Here is a 19,078-nt window from a genome sequence, read left to right as displayed (position 1 = left end):
TACTTCTCTTTCTGAGGTCTGTTGGGAGTAAAACAATTCATGATTGAAAGGAAATTAAGATTTAGAGTAAGAGTTTTACTGCTGCGAGTGAAATCTTACCTGTGCCAGAGGATTATGCTGGCCGTACAGTCCAGTTTATAGGCTATAGGGCAATCATTTTTTCCTATTAATTATGTACCTTTGCATAACTGGGAATACTTTAATTTCAGAAGCTTTAAATTCTCCTATAATGTGATATATGATATTTACTATCTCCAGTAGTATTCAGTGAATTTACTAATGACCGTAAGTATTTATATATACTTTTAATAATTGTAGCACATATATTTTGGAGAGAGAATAAAAAAGTGTTAACAAGAATGTTATATATATATTTGTTTTTGTTTGACTGGAAAATGTGAATTATGCACTGTTTATTTTGTAAATTTCATTTACACTTATTTTTGATAAGTGCCAATAATTCTCCAAGGCACAAGTCTTTAATACACTTTATTTACCTTCTGTTACTTGTGTATTGATGGGAATACAAAGTAAATTCTTTTCTAATGTTTCATCAGGGGAGCTGAAGAAGCCAATATTAGAAGTCGCTCCCAAGTCCCTCCTCCCCAAATCAGGTCAGTCTGGCCTGCGCCCGCCAGGCTTCTCCCACCTACCCACTGCTCGCCTGGCTGCTTTCGGCTTCGTTCGCAGTGCCAGTGTGTCCTCCGTGTCCAGCAACCAATCCAACGATAGTACCCATAGCAGCCCATGCCGCCCTCCTCACTGTAAGTGCTCTTTTGACTTGAATTTCTCACTGTGTGAGGAATTAGCTCTGGGTATACAGTGTGTTATCATTATTATTTGCAGGATTGAAGTTCCAGGCTGCTGTCTGTGACAATACTGGGATTAGGGTAGAAACTGTTTACTGATGCATTCTCATTAGTCTCCTGCATAGATCCATGCTCCTTAACCTCAGGACATAGTAAACAGAGTTTAGAATAAATGATTTAGGAATAGAAGTGTTATGCATGCTTCCACAACAGCAGTACTATAAGACATCTGGGACTTAAATTATTTATAATTTACAGCTTTTGTTCCTAAAATTCTCTTAACTATGCCAGAGAAAAGCAACAAAGTTAAATTGCTTACTGTCTTATGCAGCATTATTTCTGCAGAGGGAACATAATTTGGTAAATGGATTTTAAGTAACCTCATTAAACACAGAAATCAACTGCGGGTTGCTATTCTCATTATATAGATAATGAGCCATAATAGTAATACACATGTTTTTGTGCCAGGGGTATTTTTTTATCAGTTCCAAATGTCAAATGCAGTATTTTCCAGTGTTTGCAACATTGCCAACTGTGATTTACTGTGTTCCTATATGGGAGAAAGGAAAAGTGGAAAAAGGGAGAGGGGGTTAATAGTGGTATTAATGAGGCAGAGTGAAAGTGTCAGAGGAGAGAGTTTGCGAATTCTGATCAATTTAAATCATTCCATGGTATAATTTTAAGGGCAGAAAGGACAGTAGTCAAGTGACAGATTTCTCTCCCTAGTCAGTTTGTCTTCCCTCTGGTGTGGGGACTTGTGTCCGGTGTGAGCCTGATTTGTACTGTGTATCGTGAAGGATTTGATTTCACCCTCTTCTTTATCTCTTCCTCCAGCTCACTGTTGCTAGGGAAGGATGCCTATCATTAATCTCAAAGTTTTTGGTGCTTCTCTGGGTGATTTTCTTCCTCACAGAGGGAAGGATTTCTCGCTGCAGGCATAATTACGTTCTAATTGCTCCAACAGCGGCACAGTTTTAGTGCAGAATAGAGAGTGTCGTTCACGCAAGCAAAAATAGCTACAACGAACTTGAAATAGCAACTGATACTTGTTTCAGCATTTTCTAAATTCTCAAATATTCTTAAAGATCCTAAATTTCTTATGAGGTGTACCCTTACATATTCACACTACATGTGTCTATATATTATTAAATGCTTACAATATACTCTCATTGTGCCAAGATGACTCAAGTGGGTGTATGAAATTATACTCAGACTTGTGTGTGCTTGTTTTGGTGTGACTGAGTGAGTCATAGTTTTACTGCTTTTCATCAAGTCTGGTCACCCACTCTATAATGTGTTTGATGCTGTTTTGCTCTTAGGTTTAAGCTTTCAGTATTTATCAAAAAAAATATACAGTCTCCATAATTACTTTTACATTAAACAAACCATATTTTTATAATCTTATTTGTAGGTTTTCAGTCATCGAAAAAGAAATGAAATTCCTAATCTTCAAAATGCAGATTTGCTCTGGTTCCTGATAATGTAGTTCTGGGAAAATTTCATTTAAGAATGATCAGTTAAGAATTCTGACCTTGAATTTACCTGTACTTGACAGTTGACTTAAAAGTCCACTTAAAACTTCTCCTAACATTTTTATATAAATAAATAACATATGTATATGTGTGTACAGTGATCTTGATGGTTAGAAAGGTGCTATATAAATAGAATACATTATTATTTATTATTATTACCGAAAAACTTTGGAAACCCTGTTTTTCTAAAAGAGGATTGATAATAGAAGTCTAAGAGGAGTTGCTGAATTCCATCAACAAACATTTAAAATACTTGGCTATATAATGTGATTTCAAATCTACAACGGTTACACTAAGGATGAGACAGACATGACAGAATTGTAGCAATAATGATGGTATGGAGTTTTTATCAAACTTTATTTAATACATTTCTGAAGAATTTATGAAAGTGTCCTGCCTAGGTACAGTACACGTCTTGCATAAACACGTATTAAATGCCCTTAGACTTAGAGATTTCTTGTTCTTTTCTCAGTACAGGGAAATGTGTTGTCCTGAGTAATCACATATACACTACAGATAGTAGGTAGAGTTTATGTGGAAAATTTGACTATATTTTTATATGTTAATCTGTCTTTGTGAGTTGTGAGGTGTGAGGCTCCTGTGTATTTTGTAGTGTGTGGAACTTTTATAGATCTTTTTGCTGCAAGTGTCACTGTAGGCATCTTTCTCTAAACGTAGTCACTGCATGAATTCATTGTCTTTCCTCTGCTGCAGAAGCAGTGCTGAGTCAATAGCTGCAGTATGTGAAAATGCTGAGAATAGCCTTCTCTCTCTCTCTCTCTCTCTCTCTCTCTCACACACACACACACACACTCTCTTTCTCTTCTGAAAATACCCAAAACCATCAGTTCACATTCAGTAACTGTAATAAGACAGTAAGTATTGCCACCATTGGCTCTTGGTTGTACACAGGATTGCTCCTTCTTTTGAATTTAGGTGGCAACATGAAGTTAGTATTCAATCTATTAGTCTGAAATTGTGCATTCTCCTAACATAAAAGTACACGACTCAACCCACCAATCCAGTGATACATTGTACATGAGTTGATGTAAATTAGACTACCCTCAGCGTAGTTGTGACTCTCCAGAATCTTGAGTTTGTCACCCCTGCTATGACTTTCAGAGAAGTTCAAGCTTGTCTGATACTATAGTGAGGAAACATTTGGCTCTTAGACAGCTGGAGGTTCAGTGGCGGTGCATTCTAGTGCTGCCGACTTTTATGGCCCCGCTATCCACAACTCGTCTGCTTGTTATTTACATGTATGCCTGTAGCATTTTTGTCAGATGCTGGGGCCAGTAAGCACAAATGGAAAGCTTGAATAAGAAATAAAACAACAGCTGTCGTCCACACCCGAAAAGATCTCTTGTCCACGCCTTTATGACCACTTTTGCTTTCTGGCATGATCTAGTTCATGGTGAAAGACACTGTAGTTGACCTGCTGTGAAGTGTCTGGTGATAACAGCATCTATCTTTCAATTATTCCTCTGTGATGGACGTGGCTATTAGCTATTGATATTAGCACACTGCTGGTGTGGCTATCAACTCCCATCTTCAAGTTTCACTGCCCTGAAAGAAGAATTCAATGTCAATGATGTAGCAAAGAAATTAAGTCAAGAGGATTTTTTTTTTTTTTGAAAGACGGGTTTGATGCTGAAATGTTCACATTACTAGGATACTTTATACCGCTTCTTACCTTTGTTTTTCAAAGAGACACACCGAAGCAGGATTTGCTCTCATGTAAGTGTGGATTAGAGTATTAGATTATCCATGGAAATGTGTTATATCATTTTCTTTTAAAATGCTTGACACTTATTTATTGTAGTGTTAATAATGTATGTGGCCTTGTGGCCCTAATGTATGATAACACATACCAAGAGCTATATGCCAAATAGCCTCTGCTTGCTGATATGAGAGAGAAAATACAACCTTATTAGTTTTGGTGATTTAAAATGTTCTTCATGCTAATGTTTTGGGTCACTGTATATGTAATTTGATGAAGTTTGCGCTTGGTAAGGTTGTATTGTTTGCACTGGCAAATGGAGGGAAATCCATAAAAACTGTATTCTGACATAATACAAAATTTCACAAATGTAAATATATTTTTTTTTTAAAAACTACAGAACAAACTACCACCAGTACTACTGCAATAAAACTTAATGTTAAAAAGAAAAAATACTGTATTTTAAAAACAGAGAAATACATTTTGTAAGTAATGATAGCTATCTAAATTTGCTAAAATGTAAAGGCTCTCTTTTCAAGAAAAAAAAAAATCACTGTAACATAAAAGTTTGTTATGTTTTGCTACAAAATCCCAGCAGCTTTTTCTGTTAGCTGTTATCTAGCAAAAAGTCAGCTGTCTCAGAGAGATGAGGTCATGTGACTCATTGTTAGTAGTGAAAATAGTAGTGTAATTTGTCGATGTGTGTTTCATGGAAGGTTTTCAGGTCTGCAGTCTCTCCCAGTGTCAATCTGTATCTCCCTGTTTTGGTCCCTTGGTCTGCTATACATCTAGCATAATTCAGATCTAAGGTCTGAGTACTGGGACTGGACTGGAGCTATTTTGATGGTAGAATGATTGTAGAATCAAGAATCATGTGACCTTAGGAATAAGAATAATGTGACCTAATTTCACTTTGAAAGCAAAGGTCTACTGAAATGGAGCAACAGTTTTTTTTTTATTAATGCATTAGTCATCTTTCAATCACCAGGAGTTCCACTAGAGAATTTAAAGTTCTGTCACTAATTTAAATGTAATAATTTGATCTTGCTGTGTGCTCAGATTCATCTGAAGGATCTCTCTTCTCTATTACTCATAGTGATGCAAGCTTTTGCCTACTAGTGTGAATAGCATGGGGAATGAGTCAGTGTTCCTGATACTGGCATGATTTTAGGCAGAACACAGAGCCAGCAATTTTTTGTTTGAGATTGTGATCATGAATAATCTAGAGAAATAAGCTGGAAACTGCAGGGAGAATGCAGTAGAGTCAGGACTTCATGTGTTACAACATTCCAGACTCTGTGTTTGTTCTCTGTAGGTCAAAGCAATGAAAATGAGGAGGCCCTCGTGCCTCGTGCTCCTTTCTCCCCCAGTGACGGTGGCAGTGGTAGACGATCTAGCTGTGGAAGTGCCCAGAGTGCAAACCGCCGCTCTATGGTGCCTCCACCACGTGGTTCACCTGTTGGTGAGTGTCTTCACCAAGCCTCTGTGTCTTAACAGTCTGTTTATGAAGACCCTGATTCATCAACTGATTTGATGAAGTGGTGTTTAATCTTAGTGTTCTTAATCTCCATGTTTAATCTTAGTACATTGGCTGCACTAACCAATATTTTTGAAAGATCTTCTGCTACCTGTACACCATCATTCTCACTGTGTGTGTGTGTGTGTGTGTGTGTATGTGTGTACATTTCCTGGCAAATCTTCAACTGTTCCAGACTCCTGAAACATTCTTTTCATTGTCCCTGACTGTTGTTAATGGGACTTTTAAATCCTTACGTATTTGTATTTCCATTACATGACTTGCTCAACAGCCATCTGTCTTGGTTTTTTTTCCTAACGGTGCAAGATGACATAGAGATTTTACAAATCCATGTCCAACTCTATATTTACATCCCAGAGAATTGGGGCATGGTCGGGGCAAGGAATATTTCTGGAGACGGAAAGCACTTTTAGTATTATATTATATTATATTATATTATATTATATTATATTATGTTATATTATATTATGGTTTTTATTAAGTTGAGGTGTCAAAGTATGTTACAGGCTGAAAAACCCAATTTTGGTTAAAACCTAAAAATTGCCAAAATAGTGTTATATAAATTGATACATACTTATGAGAATGATTTTTTTTTTAGAAAAAAATGTAGCTAGTTTCTCCAGTTGTTTGAGTGAAAAATTTGATTGTGTAATTCTTATATAATAGTAGATGTAATAATTTTGCCTATTCTTTTCAAGGGTGCCAATAAGATTAGATATTAGGTTGTAGAAGGGTGCCAATAAGATTTTATTATTATTCTTTATTCACAAATGGGTGTGCAAGCAGTTAGGCTTGTTCAGTACACCAGGCAAATATCCAAATCATGAAGACATTGTTGAACTAGCAGAGTTTTTAGAAAGTGACTGGGTTTATGGAGGGGTGTCTCTCTCTATCGCTCTGCTGACACGCTCAAACTGTGGCCACAGGACCACGTGGGAGGCTGGGATGTCAGTTGGAGTGGTTTGGTGCTGTCAGGAACACGCCACTGTCACTATGGTAGCATTCACACTTCACACCCTGTCACACGCAGTGTGTGAAACTGTGCCTCAGAGGCCCTTAGTGTGATTTCTTTGTCACCAGTAATTTTTTACAACCTAATAAGACACTGATCCTGTTAGTGCCCTGTAATCTTATTCCCATCTGTAATAGCCTGGTGTAAGGGCATATATTTAGTCTACCAGGCTGTTCCATTTCTGCAGGTGTCATTCCTGCACTGGGTAATGCAAAGAATGTTGGCTGTGCAGACATGTAGACATGCAGCTGCTATTACAGCTGCTGTGTATGTCTAGCTTCATCCTGCCTCCTCCTTTTCATCATCATTCTGTTATGTCATGTTACGTCATCACTGACTATGTATACTGTATATACACTCTGACTGTTTTCTCTTTGTGCCTTGAGAATTTGAGCAAGACCATCAACACCAATCACACCACCACCACAACAGCACCACCGCACAACCGACAACAACAATAACGCCAATAACACCACCCCAACCAACACCACCACCAGCAATACTACCACCACCACCACCAGTAATAATAATAATAATAATAATAATAATAATAATAAAAGTATATATGATGAGGCACATTAAGCTGTTTTTTCCTTTCAGAGATAGGACTACATTTTCAAAGGAAAGAAGTGCCAAAATTAATGTTTTTGTCCTGCTGTTTTAATTAATCTCTTGGTTTGTGAACTGTCTTACATATCTGCGGTGTATTAGTTTAGAACTTACTTAGAATTTATTATTATTATTATTATTATTATTGTTATTATTATTATTAGAATTTATTTATTGGAACTGTAATATTAACAAATATTTTATAGAATGACTACATAGAGTTCCTTAGCTCAGAAAAACATTATCAACATAACATACATTGTAAATGCATCATCATGTAGATAGCTTCTCAAAGAGCATGGTCAAGGCAGAGGACAAACTGTTCCTCTAAGGATTCAGACACAGCCAGTCAGCACTTTTGCTCTACGTGACGCAGGAAGGTGAAATTTGTTGGGGATGTCTGCATCATGGGCTTTCAAAGATCTCTAAAAACGGGTGAATTGGTGCTCAGAGCCATCTGGTGGGGGAACAGTGAGTGAGAGCTAAGCTAGTTATGTTTTTCACTAGATTTGCTGCAGTGCCTACAGCAGAAAAGACTTATGGAAATATGGGAAAGGTGCACCACCTACTGGTCACAGTCTGGTCTAAATTTGAGGGTTCATTACCAGAGGACCTACCAAGAGAACATGAATTAACCCTTTCAGACAGTGCAACCACTGGAATAGCATCATATGATTCATCCAAACCTATAAATTTATTGATTAATTGTAAGAGTTCTGGTTAGAGTCAAATTCAGCACTGCATAATATAATAAAATGAATATGAACATAATCAAAGGAATAGAAACATCATTAGTAAAAGGCAGATGAATAAGGACCTTCCATTTTATATAGATGTTTTTATAGATTAAAATAATACTGAAATTAATTATTGATGCCAAAAAATGTCTTGAAAGGAAGGAAGAATAATCAAAAAAGATTGTGTTGAATGTTCCATATTGATAAAGTTATGTCCAGGTCTGAGATTTAAATTATACACATCATCTCTACAGAGGCAGAAATATGTAATGCAAATATCGCTGTAACTTGAATCTTAAAACTTCACCATTTCTGATATGTATGGTCTCTTGGTTTGGTGCAATTTTTCGGGATATTATTCTTTTCTATATTATTCTTTCATAGTTTCATAGTTTCTTTTAAGCATAGCATACTTAAAAGAACACACCAGCATTTTTTTTCCTTCAAACTTCAAAATGTCAGTTTAGTACATCTGTAACACATACACTTTTACCATGGGCACTAATGTCAAAAGTCTCACGGTACTGAGAAAAGAACAAAACAAAAAACAACAACAACAAAAAAACTTCAAGTAAAAAACTTCGACAATTACAGTAAAGGTACACTATATGGCCAATGGTATGTGGTCACTTGACCATCACACACATATCAGAGTCTTCCCCAAACTGTTGCCACAAAGTTCTCAGCAAACAATTGTATAGAATATCTATTCTAAGATTTTTATTCACTGGAGCTAAAGGGCCCAACTTGTTTCATCATGACATTGTCCCTGAGCACAAAGTGAGGTCCATAAAGAAATGGTTTGCTAAGGTTGATGTGGCAGAGTGGCCTGAGCCCTGAGCTCAATCCCAGTGAACAACTTTGGGATGAAACGCAAATGCAGACTGTGAGTCAGGCTTTCTCTACTGACATCAGTGTCCAACCTCACTAATGCTCTTCTGGCTGAATGAACACAGATCCCCACAGCCATGCTCCAAAATCTAGTGGAAAGCCTTCCACAGAAAAGTGGAGGCTGTTATAGCAGAAAAGAGGGGACCAATGCTGTGTTATTGCCCATGGTTTCGGAATGGGGACATATGGGTCATGGTCAGATGTCCATATACTTTTGACCATATAGTGTATTATGATAACAGAGACATGATTTAATGTTATGTAGCTTTGTTAAATTTTCTGAGACTGGAGCAATAGCAGCAATGTGTAATGTAAATTTTTTTCTCTGTTTGTTGTAAATAAGCTTCTAGAAAGGAGTTTCAAAGAGATGGCGATGTTGCTCATCCTGCTCTGTCCTCCCCAAAGAGATTTGCAGTGGTCTCGCCCAAGCCTCATTCCCCCGGTGAGTGTATTGTTCCTCTGTGTGTGTGTGTGTGTGTGTGTGTGTGATATATCTTGATTACCACTCCCACACACATACTTCATATCTAATTACCCTGTGCATGGCTCCTGGGGTTATCATAGCAACATTACAGGAAGAAAGGACCATTAGAACACAGGCTTGTCCCTCCACACTTAGTGTATGTACAACTCAATAAGATTAGACAAGCTAAGTTGAGCTCTGTTTAATAAATTGATCATCAGAGATGTAAAATACAAGTGAAAGACATTGATGGATGTAGTATTCCGGTCTTTAATTTGGACCTATAGTGAGATACCTTCATTTCATCTACATATACATAACCAGGTAATTGCAACAAGCTTGGAAAAATATCAGTGTGAACTGTGTGAGACTCTTCACTTTCTGTTTTTGTTGACATGGACTCTTACATTTTTTAGGCTAGTGCTTTCTTCATGCACTCTTGTGTGTAATCTATACCTCCTAGATTACTGTAAATTGCCCCCCCGCCCCCCAACCCCCCCTTAGTACTCATTAATACTTGTGTGAATGTTTATGCATGTGTATGTGAGGTTCATGTCATTTGTGTCTGATCATGTTCCCCATAAATACGCCCAGACTCAGTGATGGTATAATTAATTGTGTGTGATGAACTCTTCACATGGAGTCATATACTGAAATTTAAAGATTCATTTCCAATTGTGACACATTTTGCAAATATTTTGAAAGTCGGTATCTGATTACAAACTGAAGTGATTAGGCTCAGGTCCATTTCACTGCGGCACATAGCTATTCGACAACTTGATCAAAGCAGGACATTCACTGTGTGAGGAAATCACACATAGTTAGTGTGGCATGCTGTTAAACTGGCTTCTTTCCCAATGTAATCTTTATAGGAAGATTATAATAAAATGTAAATAAACTTTTTTTAAGTAGAGGTGTGCAATTATATTATTGGCGTAAAATCCCAATTTTGGCCCAAACCTGATTTTTGATGTGTTTTTGGCTGTTTGCCAGAATTCAGCCACCGAATTAGTAGCTGCATCCTTCAATTATTTATTTTAACCAAAAAGGAACCTTGGAAGGTCCAGGACACAGTTTGTTTTGCTAATATATTTGCTTACCTGAGAATGGATACCCAAGTAGAAGCACCTATTGTTCTGGTGCTAAACACAGCCTAACTACTGTTTATTGAATACCATAGCAAACGAACTAGTTTTCCACATACACTAGATACATATGTTGTGAGGTTGCTTTGTGTTAGCTAGTTGCTTTTGACCATGAAATGACATCTGGCAATCTACAAACATAAATATGACTGTTAGCTGTTAGGGTTAGGTATTCTTACATTTATAAACATACTCCTGAATCAGAACAATTGTTTAGTCTGTCATGTTTGTCAAAACTTTCATGGAACTCTGGTTGGGTGAACAGAATTATGGGAATGTGTACAATGGGAATGGTGATGTGATGCTCTAAAATCTGGACAAAATAAGTGACCCTAAAGAGCACCTGCCTTCCAAATGGGAGTAAGCAATATCCGCCTGAAAAGGAACTATGAAAAACGAAAAATGGCTGCCATTAACTGTAACCAAGCAACACTCATCACACAACATATCCAACTAAAAACTAAAAATCAAACTGTTCTATACAACAGACTAGCTAAATAGCTATTTTACAGAGTTAGCCTGAATTGTGTTGTGCTAAGGGTTACTTCTGTGTTACTAAATGTTGTTTCAAAGCTGTTAAAAAAGATTAAAACAAGATAGTTTTAACACTTGACTCCCATTTTTAATGAAGTTAACCAACTTAGCAAGTGCTTCTTTAAGGATTTAGTCACTGTTAGCAAGCAGAGTGTGGTTCTTTTATATTATACCCTTTCTATCCCCTCTGAGCCTAGAGACACACTATTTAGTCCCATGTTTTCATATAGATGGAATGGCAATGAAGTTGACTTCCCATTTGTATGGTTGTGTGTCAGTGCGTCAGAAGTCATGTGTTGCGCGTCTCGGGGGCCGGACGGAGGGATTGGATGCAGAGCATGAGCACCTCCTGGCGGTACAGGGGCTGAAACAGCGCTGTGAGGAACAGGCCAAGCAGATCATCGCCCTGCAGGCCCAACTCGGAAAAACCTCACTCTGCATGGATGTCTTGGCGATTACCAGTCAACACTTCTGCCACAAGGTAACACACACTCATGCCAGCAAAACACACATTGCTATTCATTTAGCTGTGACTCAGGACCTGGTGACGTGATGATGCAATATCAATATTGTAATATATTCTCAAAGTCTCAGTACACTTTGTTGAGATATCATAGGCAAAATTAGTGTTTTTAATAACATCTAATATCATTGGTACCTATAATAACCAGCAGCTGATTAGACTGTAAAAGCTATTTTTGTACCAAATATTTAATTTTCCATTTTTCATTTTAAATTTATAAGCTTATAAATAAATATATCATTGAAAACTGTTTTTACAGTTTTTTTAAATGCAACATTATTGCAAATACCTTGCCATCCATAAATTTTGAACACCCAGAGTTTATTATAGTTTATTATAGTTTATTTAGTATTATTGCCACAGACAAAATGATATAGAATAGCAATTAAATAAGGAAACCTAAATCTTTGTGGAACTTAACTGATTGCTCTAAACTACCTAAACGGCTCTAACTGAATGCTTTATTAATACACATAAATAATTATTTATTATAGACAGTGCTAGTACTAACTTAACACAGTGCTAGTACTAACTATGAAACAAATATGTAGTGTGTTATATGTGTGTAATTAGAGAAGATTTTGTCATTTTTCTGATTAGATTATATTTAGACTTTTCTAGTATGTAGAATGAAATACTCAGACTGAACTTGGAAATTATATACTTTAATAGTAGTATTAGTGTAAAAGTAATAACTTATTTTGTATTTTTCATGCATCAAAAATGCTTTACAAACATCACAACAAGCAAAAAGAACAATTCATTCATTTATTCGTTCATTCAATCATTAAAATATTTCAATATTAATATGTATAAATGGTAGTAGTATGTCAGTGTTTTTTTTATAATACTTTTTATGTGTTATAAAAACGCTAGATTTTTCACAGGGTTTTATCTTATGTATAGGATGGGTTTGAAACTACAATAAAACATGTGTAGGAGTTAATTAGTCTGATGACATACACTGACTAATCACTACAGCAGCACCTGCTCCCATGGTCAATTACTACAGCTAATAAACCTAATAATCCTTCTTTCTACAGGATGAGCAGTGTAGAATATTCTTTTACTGCTAAATGTTTCCATTTATGTCCTTGTATATTTACTGATTTTGCTGTTTACTCTGCTATTTACTTTACAACTCAGAAGATAATCAAATTATTTACTGTTTCTCTCAGTGGTGGAACTGATTCTTTCAGTCATCTCGTGAAGTATAAAGACATCTTTTATGCGGGGTAGAGTGTTGTGAACTGAGGGTGGCTTATACGACTCTGTGCTGCTATTGTGAGAGCGGGGTCAGATTTGACGCTTTCCCATTGTGTTTAATTGCTTTGTGTGTGTCTTGGCTCCCTGTGGACACTGTTGAATCATGCATCTCCAGGCTCTTTATCGATCTCATCCTTACATTTCTCCATCCCTCCCCCTTTTATCCACTTCCGCTTTTCAGTCGACGGATGACACCCATGTGCATGTCAGTGTATGAGAAGCAGAGAAGATGAGGGTGTGAGGGAGGAAGGGAGGGAGATACAGGGGGGAGAGAGAGAAGGAAGAGAAGAGGGAGGGAGGGAGGGAGGTAAGGGTGTATTAGGAGAAGCTGAGATCTAGGCGTTTGCCGGTAGCTATTGCCAAAGCTGTCGTGCTATGATGCCAGGGATGAGGTAAGGCTATTTAAAGGGACGCTAGCGTTCTCCTCTTTCTTTTGCATGATATCCCCCTCCCCATGTTTTCTCTGTCTCTCTCTTGTGCTCTCTCATTCTTTCTCTGCATTAGCATGGGTCAGAGCTGCAGTATATGCTCTTTCTCTAAGTCTCTCCCCCTCATTTGCTGTCTGGATGCTCACTGGACACGGGTAAAGCAGTCGTAGCTTTAGTTGCACTCTCAGGGAGGATGCCTGTGTGTATGTGCTTCTGTGTCTGTGTGTATAGTGTGTGCATGGATTGATTCAGAGAACTGCTGTCATATTGTTCTTGAAGTAGTTTGTGTACTTCTTTTTGTCTGTGTGAATTCATTCATGTGTGTGCTTTTATGTGTGGCATTGGTGTATGTTGATTAGCAGCTGTGGCTATCCTCAAGACATGCTAGAGATCAGATCACGCCCCATGTTTACCCTCAGACACCTGATGCCAGATGTTTCCATAGTAGTGATCTTTCTCACTATTCATCTTCTTTAATCACTCTGAATACTCATTTCCACTTTTATTCATTTACGCAAATAACTTTCCTCCATTGACTTTAAAGGTTGAAATATAATCATATATTCTACCTTACATGGTACTGTGCAGTGCATTCACAATTGTGGGTGTGCTGGGGTTTAATCCCTTTATAGGACTGGATTTATGGGGTCGCTAGTAGGTGGGAACAGTGTCCTTGAGATAGCCCCTGTCATGTTCAATACAGATTGTCTCTAGTAGGAAATAAAACCTGGGGAATCAGGGATTTATATTCATGAAAAGGCTCCTTTAAGACCTGCAAGTCTTAACATGTATATAAAAAAAAGATCTGATTGGAAGAACGATGTGAATAACCTCACACCCAGAGGTTAGCAAACTAAATCAGGTAATAATGTAGGTCATGACCCCGCATTTTGCTTACAACGATGATGTGTGGGAGACTGCACCTGCATTTCTCACTATATATTAAGATATGCTAGAATATTCAGTACTTTAGTACATTAGTGTTTGATGCATTATGATGCTCTACAGTTTCCTGTCAGAATGTCTGTGTACTAAAATACTTATTATATTTAATGTCTTTGTACTTACACTAGGATTATGAAAGTGATGAGTCATTATATATTAACATTGACATGGATTATGAACTAATATTTCTAATGCAATAGATTATATATGTATTATATATATATAGATCCTGCTTATGTTTAAATACAGCATCTTATATTTATATATGTGTATTGATTTATACTGTCTGGGTGTCACTGTGTTGGCTGATTGCACAGCTTTTGTGCAAACAGACATGTGACTTAGGAGGACAAATGAGCAAATCTATAGCAGTAAATTAAAATTTGTTGCTAGACTTTGCCAGTGAGTGTTTCTGTTCAGTTTTATTATTACTGGGATCACAATTCTTAAGTAATCCACTGGTACTGTTAAAATCCTACTCAGCTGACATTTTCAGTGACTTATGATACAGTCAGATACAGAAATATTGGCATGCTCAACAAAGATGGATAAAAAAAAATTATGAAAAATGTCTTATTATAGCTGGAATTATAGCTGGAATAAATGGAAATTTAAACTTAATGGAATGAATGTGGTTATAATGTTTGGAATAAATGGAATTCCCTACTGGCCTCAAATTAGTTTAAAATGATTAGTGGAAAAAAAAGGATTAGTGAGAAAGAAAGATGAATTAAGTCTTGCAGTAATAGCTGACTACGCTGCAAAAAAATGATATCTTAGCAAGAGAAATTATCTTGTATAAAATATAAAAAAATATTATTTGTTATTATGAGATTATGATACAACAAATGTAATATTATTAAGTCTAGTTTTGGAAGTTTTTTACTAAGTACAAGCTTTTTTAGCAGAAAACTAGAAATAAATGTTTGAAATAAGCTAAATTATCTACCACTAGAATGACAATGTCAAGCTTGTTGTAATCATAATTTCATGATGAGAATTGTTAGATAAATTCAATTATATTCAAGATAATTTCACTTGATAAGTTTTTTTCAGTGCAAGATATTCTTTTTGAAATATTACAGTCATAACCTGGACAGATTTGATTACCATGCATTAGCCATCTCAGCATCTATTAAGGACTGGAAATGAATTAATGAACTCAATATAATTCATTTAATTGCAAATGATATGTATTTCAGGATTTCATATTTTTGGTTACACTATTTTGTATTTGTATGTACTAATTTACGTTCCTCTGTGTCTGTGTGTTGCAGAACGAGAATGCCTTGGTGAAGGAGAGGGAATTGTCCCTGGAGCTTTCCAGGATCAGGGATGAAGTGGGTAAGTGGAGATGAGGCTGCTTTGACTCACCCTGTACACTAACTCACACAAGATAGAGCACTGGTGGCATGATGTCATCATGTCAGCTACCTATTACAAAAACGATGAGGAATAAATGTAGGGAAATCCATCAGACCACACACTCTTTACCTAATCTCCCCCTCCCGTCTTTGTAATTCTATCTGCCTGTCGCTGTCTGTAGTGGTCAGCGTGGGCCGGTGGGAGCGTTTGCAGGGTGAGAAGGCTGAGTTGGAGCGCAGTTTTGAGCAGCAGCTGAGGAAGCTGAAGGACGAGCAGGAGAAGGAGCTGCAGGATCTGCAGGAGAGGCTGAGAGAAGAGCAGCAGAAGGAGACTGAGCTTCTGCAGCAACAGCAGAGCAGCCAGCTAGAGCAGCTCAGCACCCAGCACCAACAGCAGGTCAGACGCATGCATCAGCCATTTACCTCGTTTTTCTCTACACACGTTCAAGCCCCAAGCTCTTTGCACTATGAAATAATAATATGGTTCGTCAGGTGGAGGAGATGAGTGAGAGCCATGAGGCGGCCATGCTGGAGATGGAGGCCGCTCATAACGCCACACTGGCCACTCTACAGGAGGAGCACGCTAGGACAGTCAAAAGTGAGTCCTTTGAGAAATCTACAAATGCTAAACCTTATACATAATGAAAAGGTGGAGGATATTGCATTTTACAAATAACACATGTTAAACCACAGCACTGAGTTCTTGATTCTGATTTGTCAGACGGTGTTGACTTTTTTCTATAACACTATGGCTTGGATAAGCAATGCCAACACAAAGGTATTATCTTAATGCACCTATTCTCTTTACTAACAAAGAATTCAAAGAGACATGTTTGGCTGATGCTGTGCTTCAATTAATGTATCTTAGCAGTTAATGGGTTTAAAAATAATTGTTCTTTAACAGTAAAAAATACAAGATTTTTCTAAGGAAGTCATTTATTTAACATTTTCAAAAGACCTTGAGACTATAAGGTTCTGACTTATTTTGCATAAATTAATAAGAATGTTATTTGCATACCAATCTTTAAATTGCAAAATATTGCTTCAGAATGTTTAAAAAAATATTTAAAGTTGAAAAGTAAGTGGTTTGACCTTGTTGGTGGTCAGAATCTTTGCAGCTTGATATTTTAAACTCACAGAATTTTCACATAGACACTTATAATTACAAGTTTCTTTATTATTGTTGAAGACTTTTTAACAGTCAGATATAAAGTTGTTGCTTTTCTGGTGTGGGGAAAGTCTTCAAGAGAGAATTAAACACAGAGGTAAATGTTGGTGAAGGATCAACTGTTTCAGCTGATATACAGTATGTGTGAACAGTAACTTGTTTAATGGACATTATATAATATTAAATGTAATTATAAATGGATAAAAATTATAAAAATATGTACTGGTTGGCAAGTTGCCGTGAAAAATGAAGCAAAATGAAGTAGACTACAGCGCTTTTGTGCTGTATTTCTTACTTAACTGGTTCTGGTTTACTTTTATTTCATGGCTTCATTAGTAATGATAGAGATTGTTCTTTCAGACCTCAAGATGGCACACGAACAGCAGAAGAAATCTCTGGAAGAAGAATTTGAAAAGCTCAGATTGTCACTGCAGGTAGAAAAACTGCTTTTACTGTCCAAGCAAATACATTTCCTTTTCTTTCTGATGGCCAATGTGATAAGTCTGTTTCTGTGTGTTGTTTATGGTGATGTGTTCAGGATCAGGTGGACACACTGACGTTTCAGAACCGCAGCTTGAGCGACCGAGCCAAGCGCTTTGAGGAGGCTCTGCGCAGAAGTACAGATGAACAGATTGTGGTACTGCATTTAGCTTCACTTGCATTTATGTGTGTGTGCAGTTCAGATGGTATATTCTATAAGCATGTTCTCAACAATGTTTTGCAGTTTCTGTATTTCGCAGGCATATTTTAATATATGTATTTTTGTGTTTATGTGTTCTCAGGAAGCTTTGGCCCCGTATCAGCACATAGAAGAGGATTTAAAGAGTCTCAAAGAGGTTCTGGAGATGAAGAATCAGCAGATCCACCAACAAGAAGTCAAGATATCTGAGTTGGAGAAACTGGTTAGTGTTACTACAGAAGGAAAGGGGAAAGTGAAATTAAAGCATGTCTTATATGATCGGACTGCAGGGCTGTAACCGTGGCAACAAATGGAATTACCCCTCAAAATTCATGTGCCTTGTATCAATTTAAAATGATTAGAATCAAATAAAGCTAATGAATTAGGTTTTGTGTTACAGTGCGAACAGACAAAAATGGCAGTCTAATGCAGTAAAGGTACTGTTTTAGCATCTAGCCAGTCCATGTGGACATCACACTGCATTCTGGAATTGATCTACCATCTTGTCTAATAGGGCATTTGTTTATTTGTTTACACCAAGCTAGTTTCAACCTGATAACTTCATGGTACGTAATCTATAGAGCATCCTATGTCTTTTGTGCACTTCTTTTTCTACAAGCTTCAGGGTCTCCTCAGGCTGTCTCTACTTCTGGAAGTTCCTAATGTGAAAACAGACTTAACTACTGTGATTAAATGAGCTTTTCATACCAAGATGTAGTCTAGATTTAAAGAAAAAACAATTCATTGCATTCCATCTTTAAAAGATAGTATTAAAAATTAGTATTGTCTAAAACAGTTTGTGGTGGATAAACCACATGAAAGTTCTGTGGGTAATTGCAATGTCGGCCATATTGTCCTCCTTCTGTGATCCTGGACAGTCTTGGACACATGCAATGCCAAACTGTACCGGTCTCACTAACAGATGCCTGAAGTTTGGCTTGTAAGACTAACATCAAGCAGATAATGTGGAAAGGATCTTTTGGTAATGTTGTGACTAACAACACTGCATGACCTGGTCATGGAAAGTTAACAAAGAAAGTACTTTAGCGGGATATACTGCCTTCAACTTTTCAAATTTTTTTCTTATTTAGTTTGGCTTGAGTACATACTGCTTTAAACAATCCAGCAATTACAGGTTACAAGTTACAATTACAAGCTCATGAGCAGATCAAAAGTGAATGTGAAAAGGATTACAGATTACTGACAAAATAGTCATTTGAACAACATGTTAGCTATGTAACATCCATTTACTTCCATTTACTTCTCCAAAATGTCACTGCGGGTTAAAGTAGCCTTGAAACCTTACCGTATAGCACTGCATCTCAGTTTGATTTAGTGTGCATTACTACTTAGCAAAAACTGTAAAACTGACTTGTTCGACAATAACAACAATTAATGAAGTGTGGCCAAGAATGGTGACCCATACTCGGAATTTGTGTTCTACATTTAACCCATCCAAGTGCGCACACACACACCCGGAGCAGTGGGCACCTGGGGAACAGTGCCTTAGTCATGGTATTGACTAAGTCATTCACTCCCCCCGACCTACAAGCCCTGCTAGACCTGAGACTCAAACCCACGACCTTCAGGTTCACCTTCAGGTTACAAGTCAGGCTCTCTAACCATTGGGCCACAACTGGGGGCAGGTGTGGCCTAATGGTTAGGACTGAATCACCAAGTTAAAGATTCCTACCCATTCTGATCATTCTTATAAAA

The 19,078-nt window shown here is 37.1% G+C and overlaps 1 protein-coding gene across 2 annotated transcripts in view; it reads left to right on the top strand.

Annotated features, from left to right (window-relative positions):
• The window catches only part of mtus2b (microtubule associated tumor suppressor candidate 2b), a 37,065-nt gene that overhangs the window by 13,095 nt on the left and 4,892 nt on the right, over positions 1-19,078 (top strand). Inside the window, exons 4-13 of one of the 2 annotated variants that reach the window (XM_026935141.3) lie at positions 558-764; positions 5,377-5,523; positions 9,191-9,289; positions 11,268-11,470; positions 15,429-15,495; positions 15,698-15,912; positions 16,008-16,113; positions 17,044-17,117; positions 17,222-17,320; positions 17,466-17,585. In XM_026935141.3, coding sequence (XP_026790942.2) covers positions 558-764; positions 5,377-5,523; positions 9,191-9,289; positions 11,268-11,470; positions 15,429-15,495; positions 15,698-15,912; positions 16,008-16,113; positions 17,044-17,117; positions 17,222-17,320; positions 17,466-17,585 — 1,337 coding nt within the window. Of the gene's footprint in view, positions 1-557; positions 765-3,229; positions 4,079-5,376; positions 5,524-9,190; positions 9,290-11,267; positions 11,471-15,428; positions 15,496-15,697; positions 15,913-16,007; positions 16,114-17,043; positions 17,118-17,221; positions 17,321-17,465; positions 17,586-19,078 lie in introns of those variants that run through there. The other variant, XM_034310912.2, reaches the window with a different exon arrangement.

This window comes from Pangasianodon hypophthalmus, chromosome 14 (genome assembly GCF_027358585.1).
Source record: "Pangasianodon hypophthalmus isolate fPanHyp1 chromosome 14, fPanHyp1.pri, whole genome shotgun sequence".
NCBI classification, from domain to species: domain Eukaryota; kingdom Metazoa; phylum Chordata; class Actinopteri; order Siluriformes; family Pangasiidae; genus Pangasianodon; species Pangasianodon hypophthalmus.
This window is presented reverse-complemented; position numbering and strand designations above follow the sequence as displayed.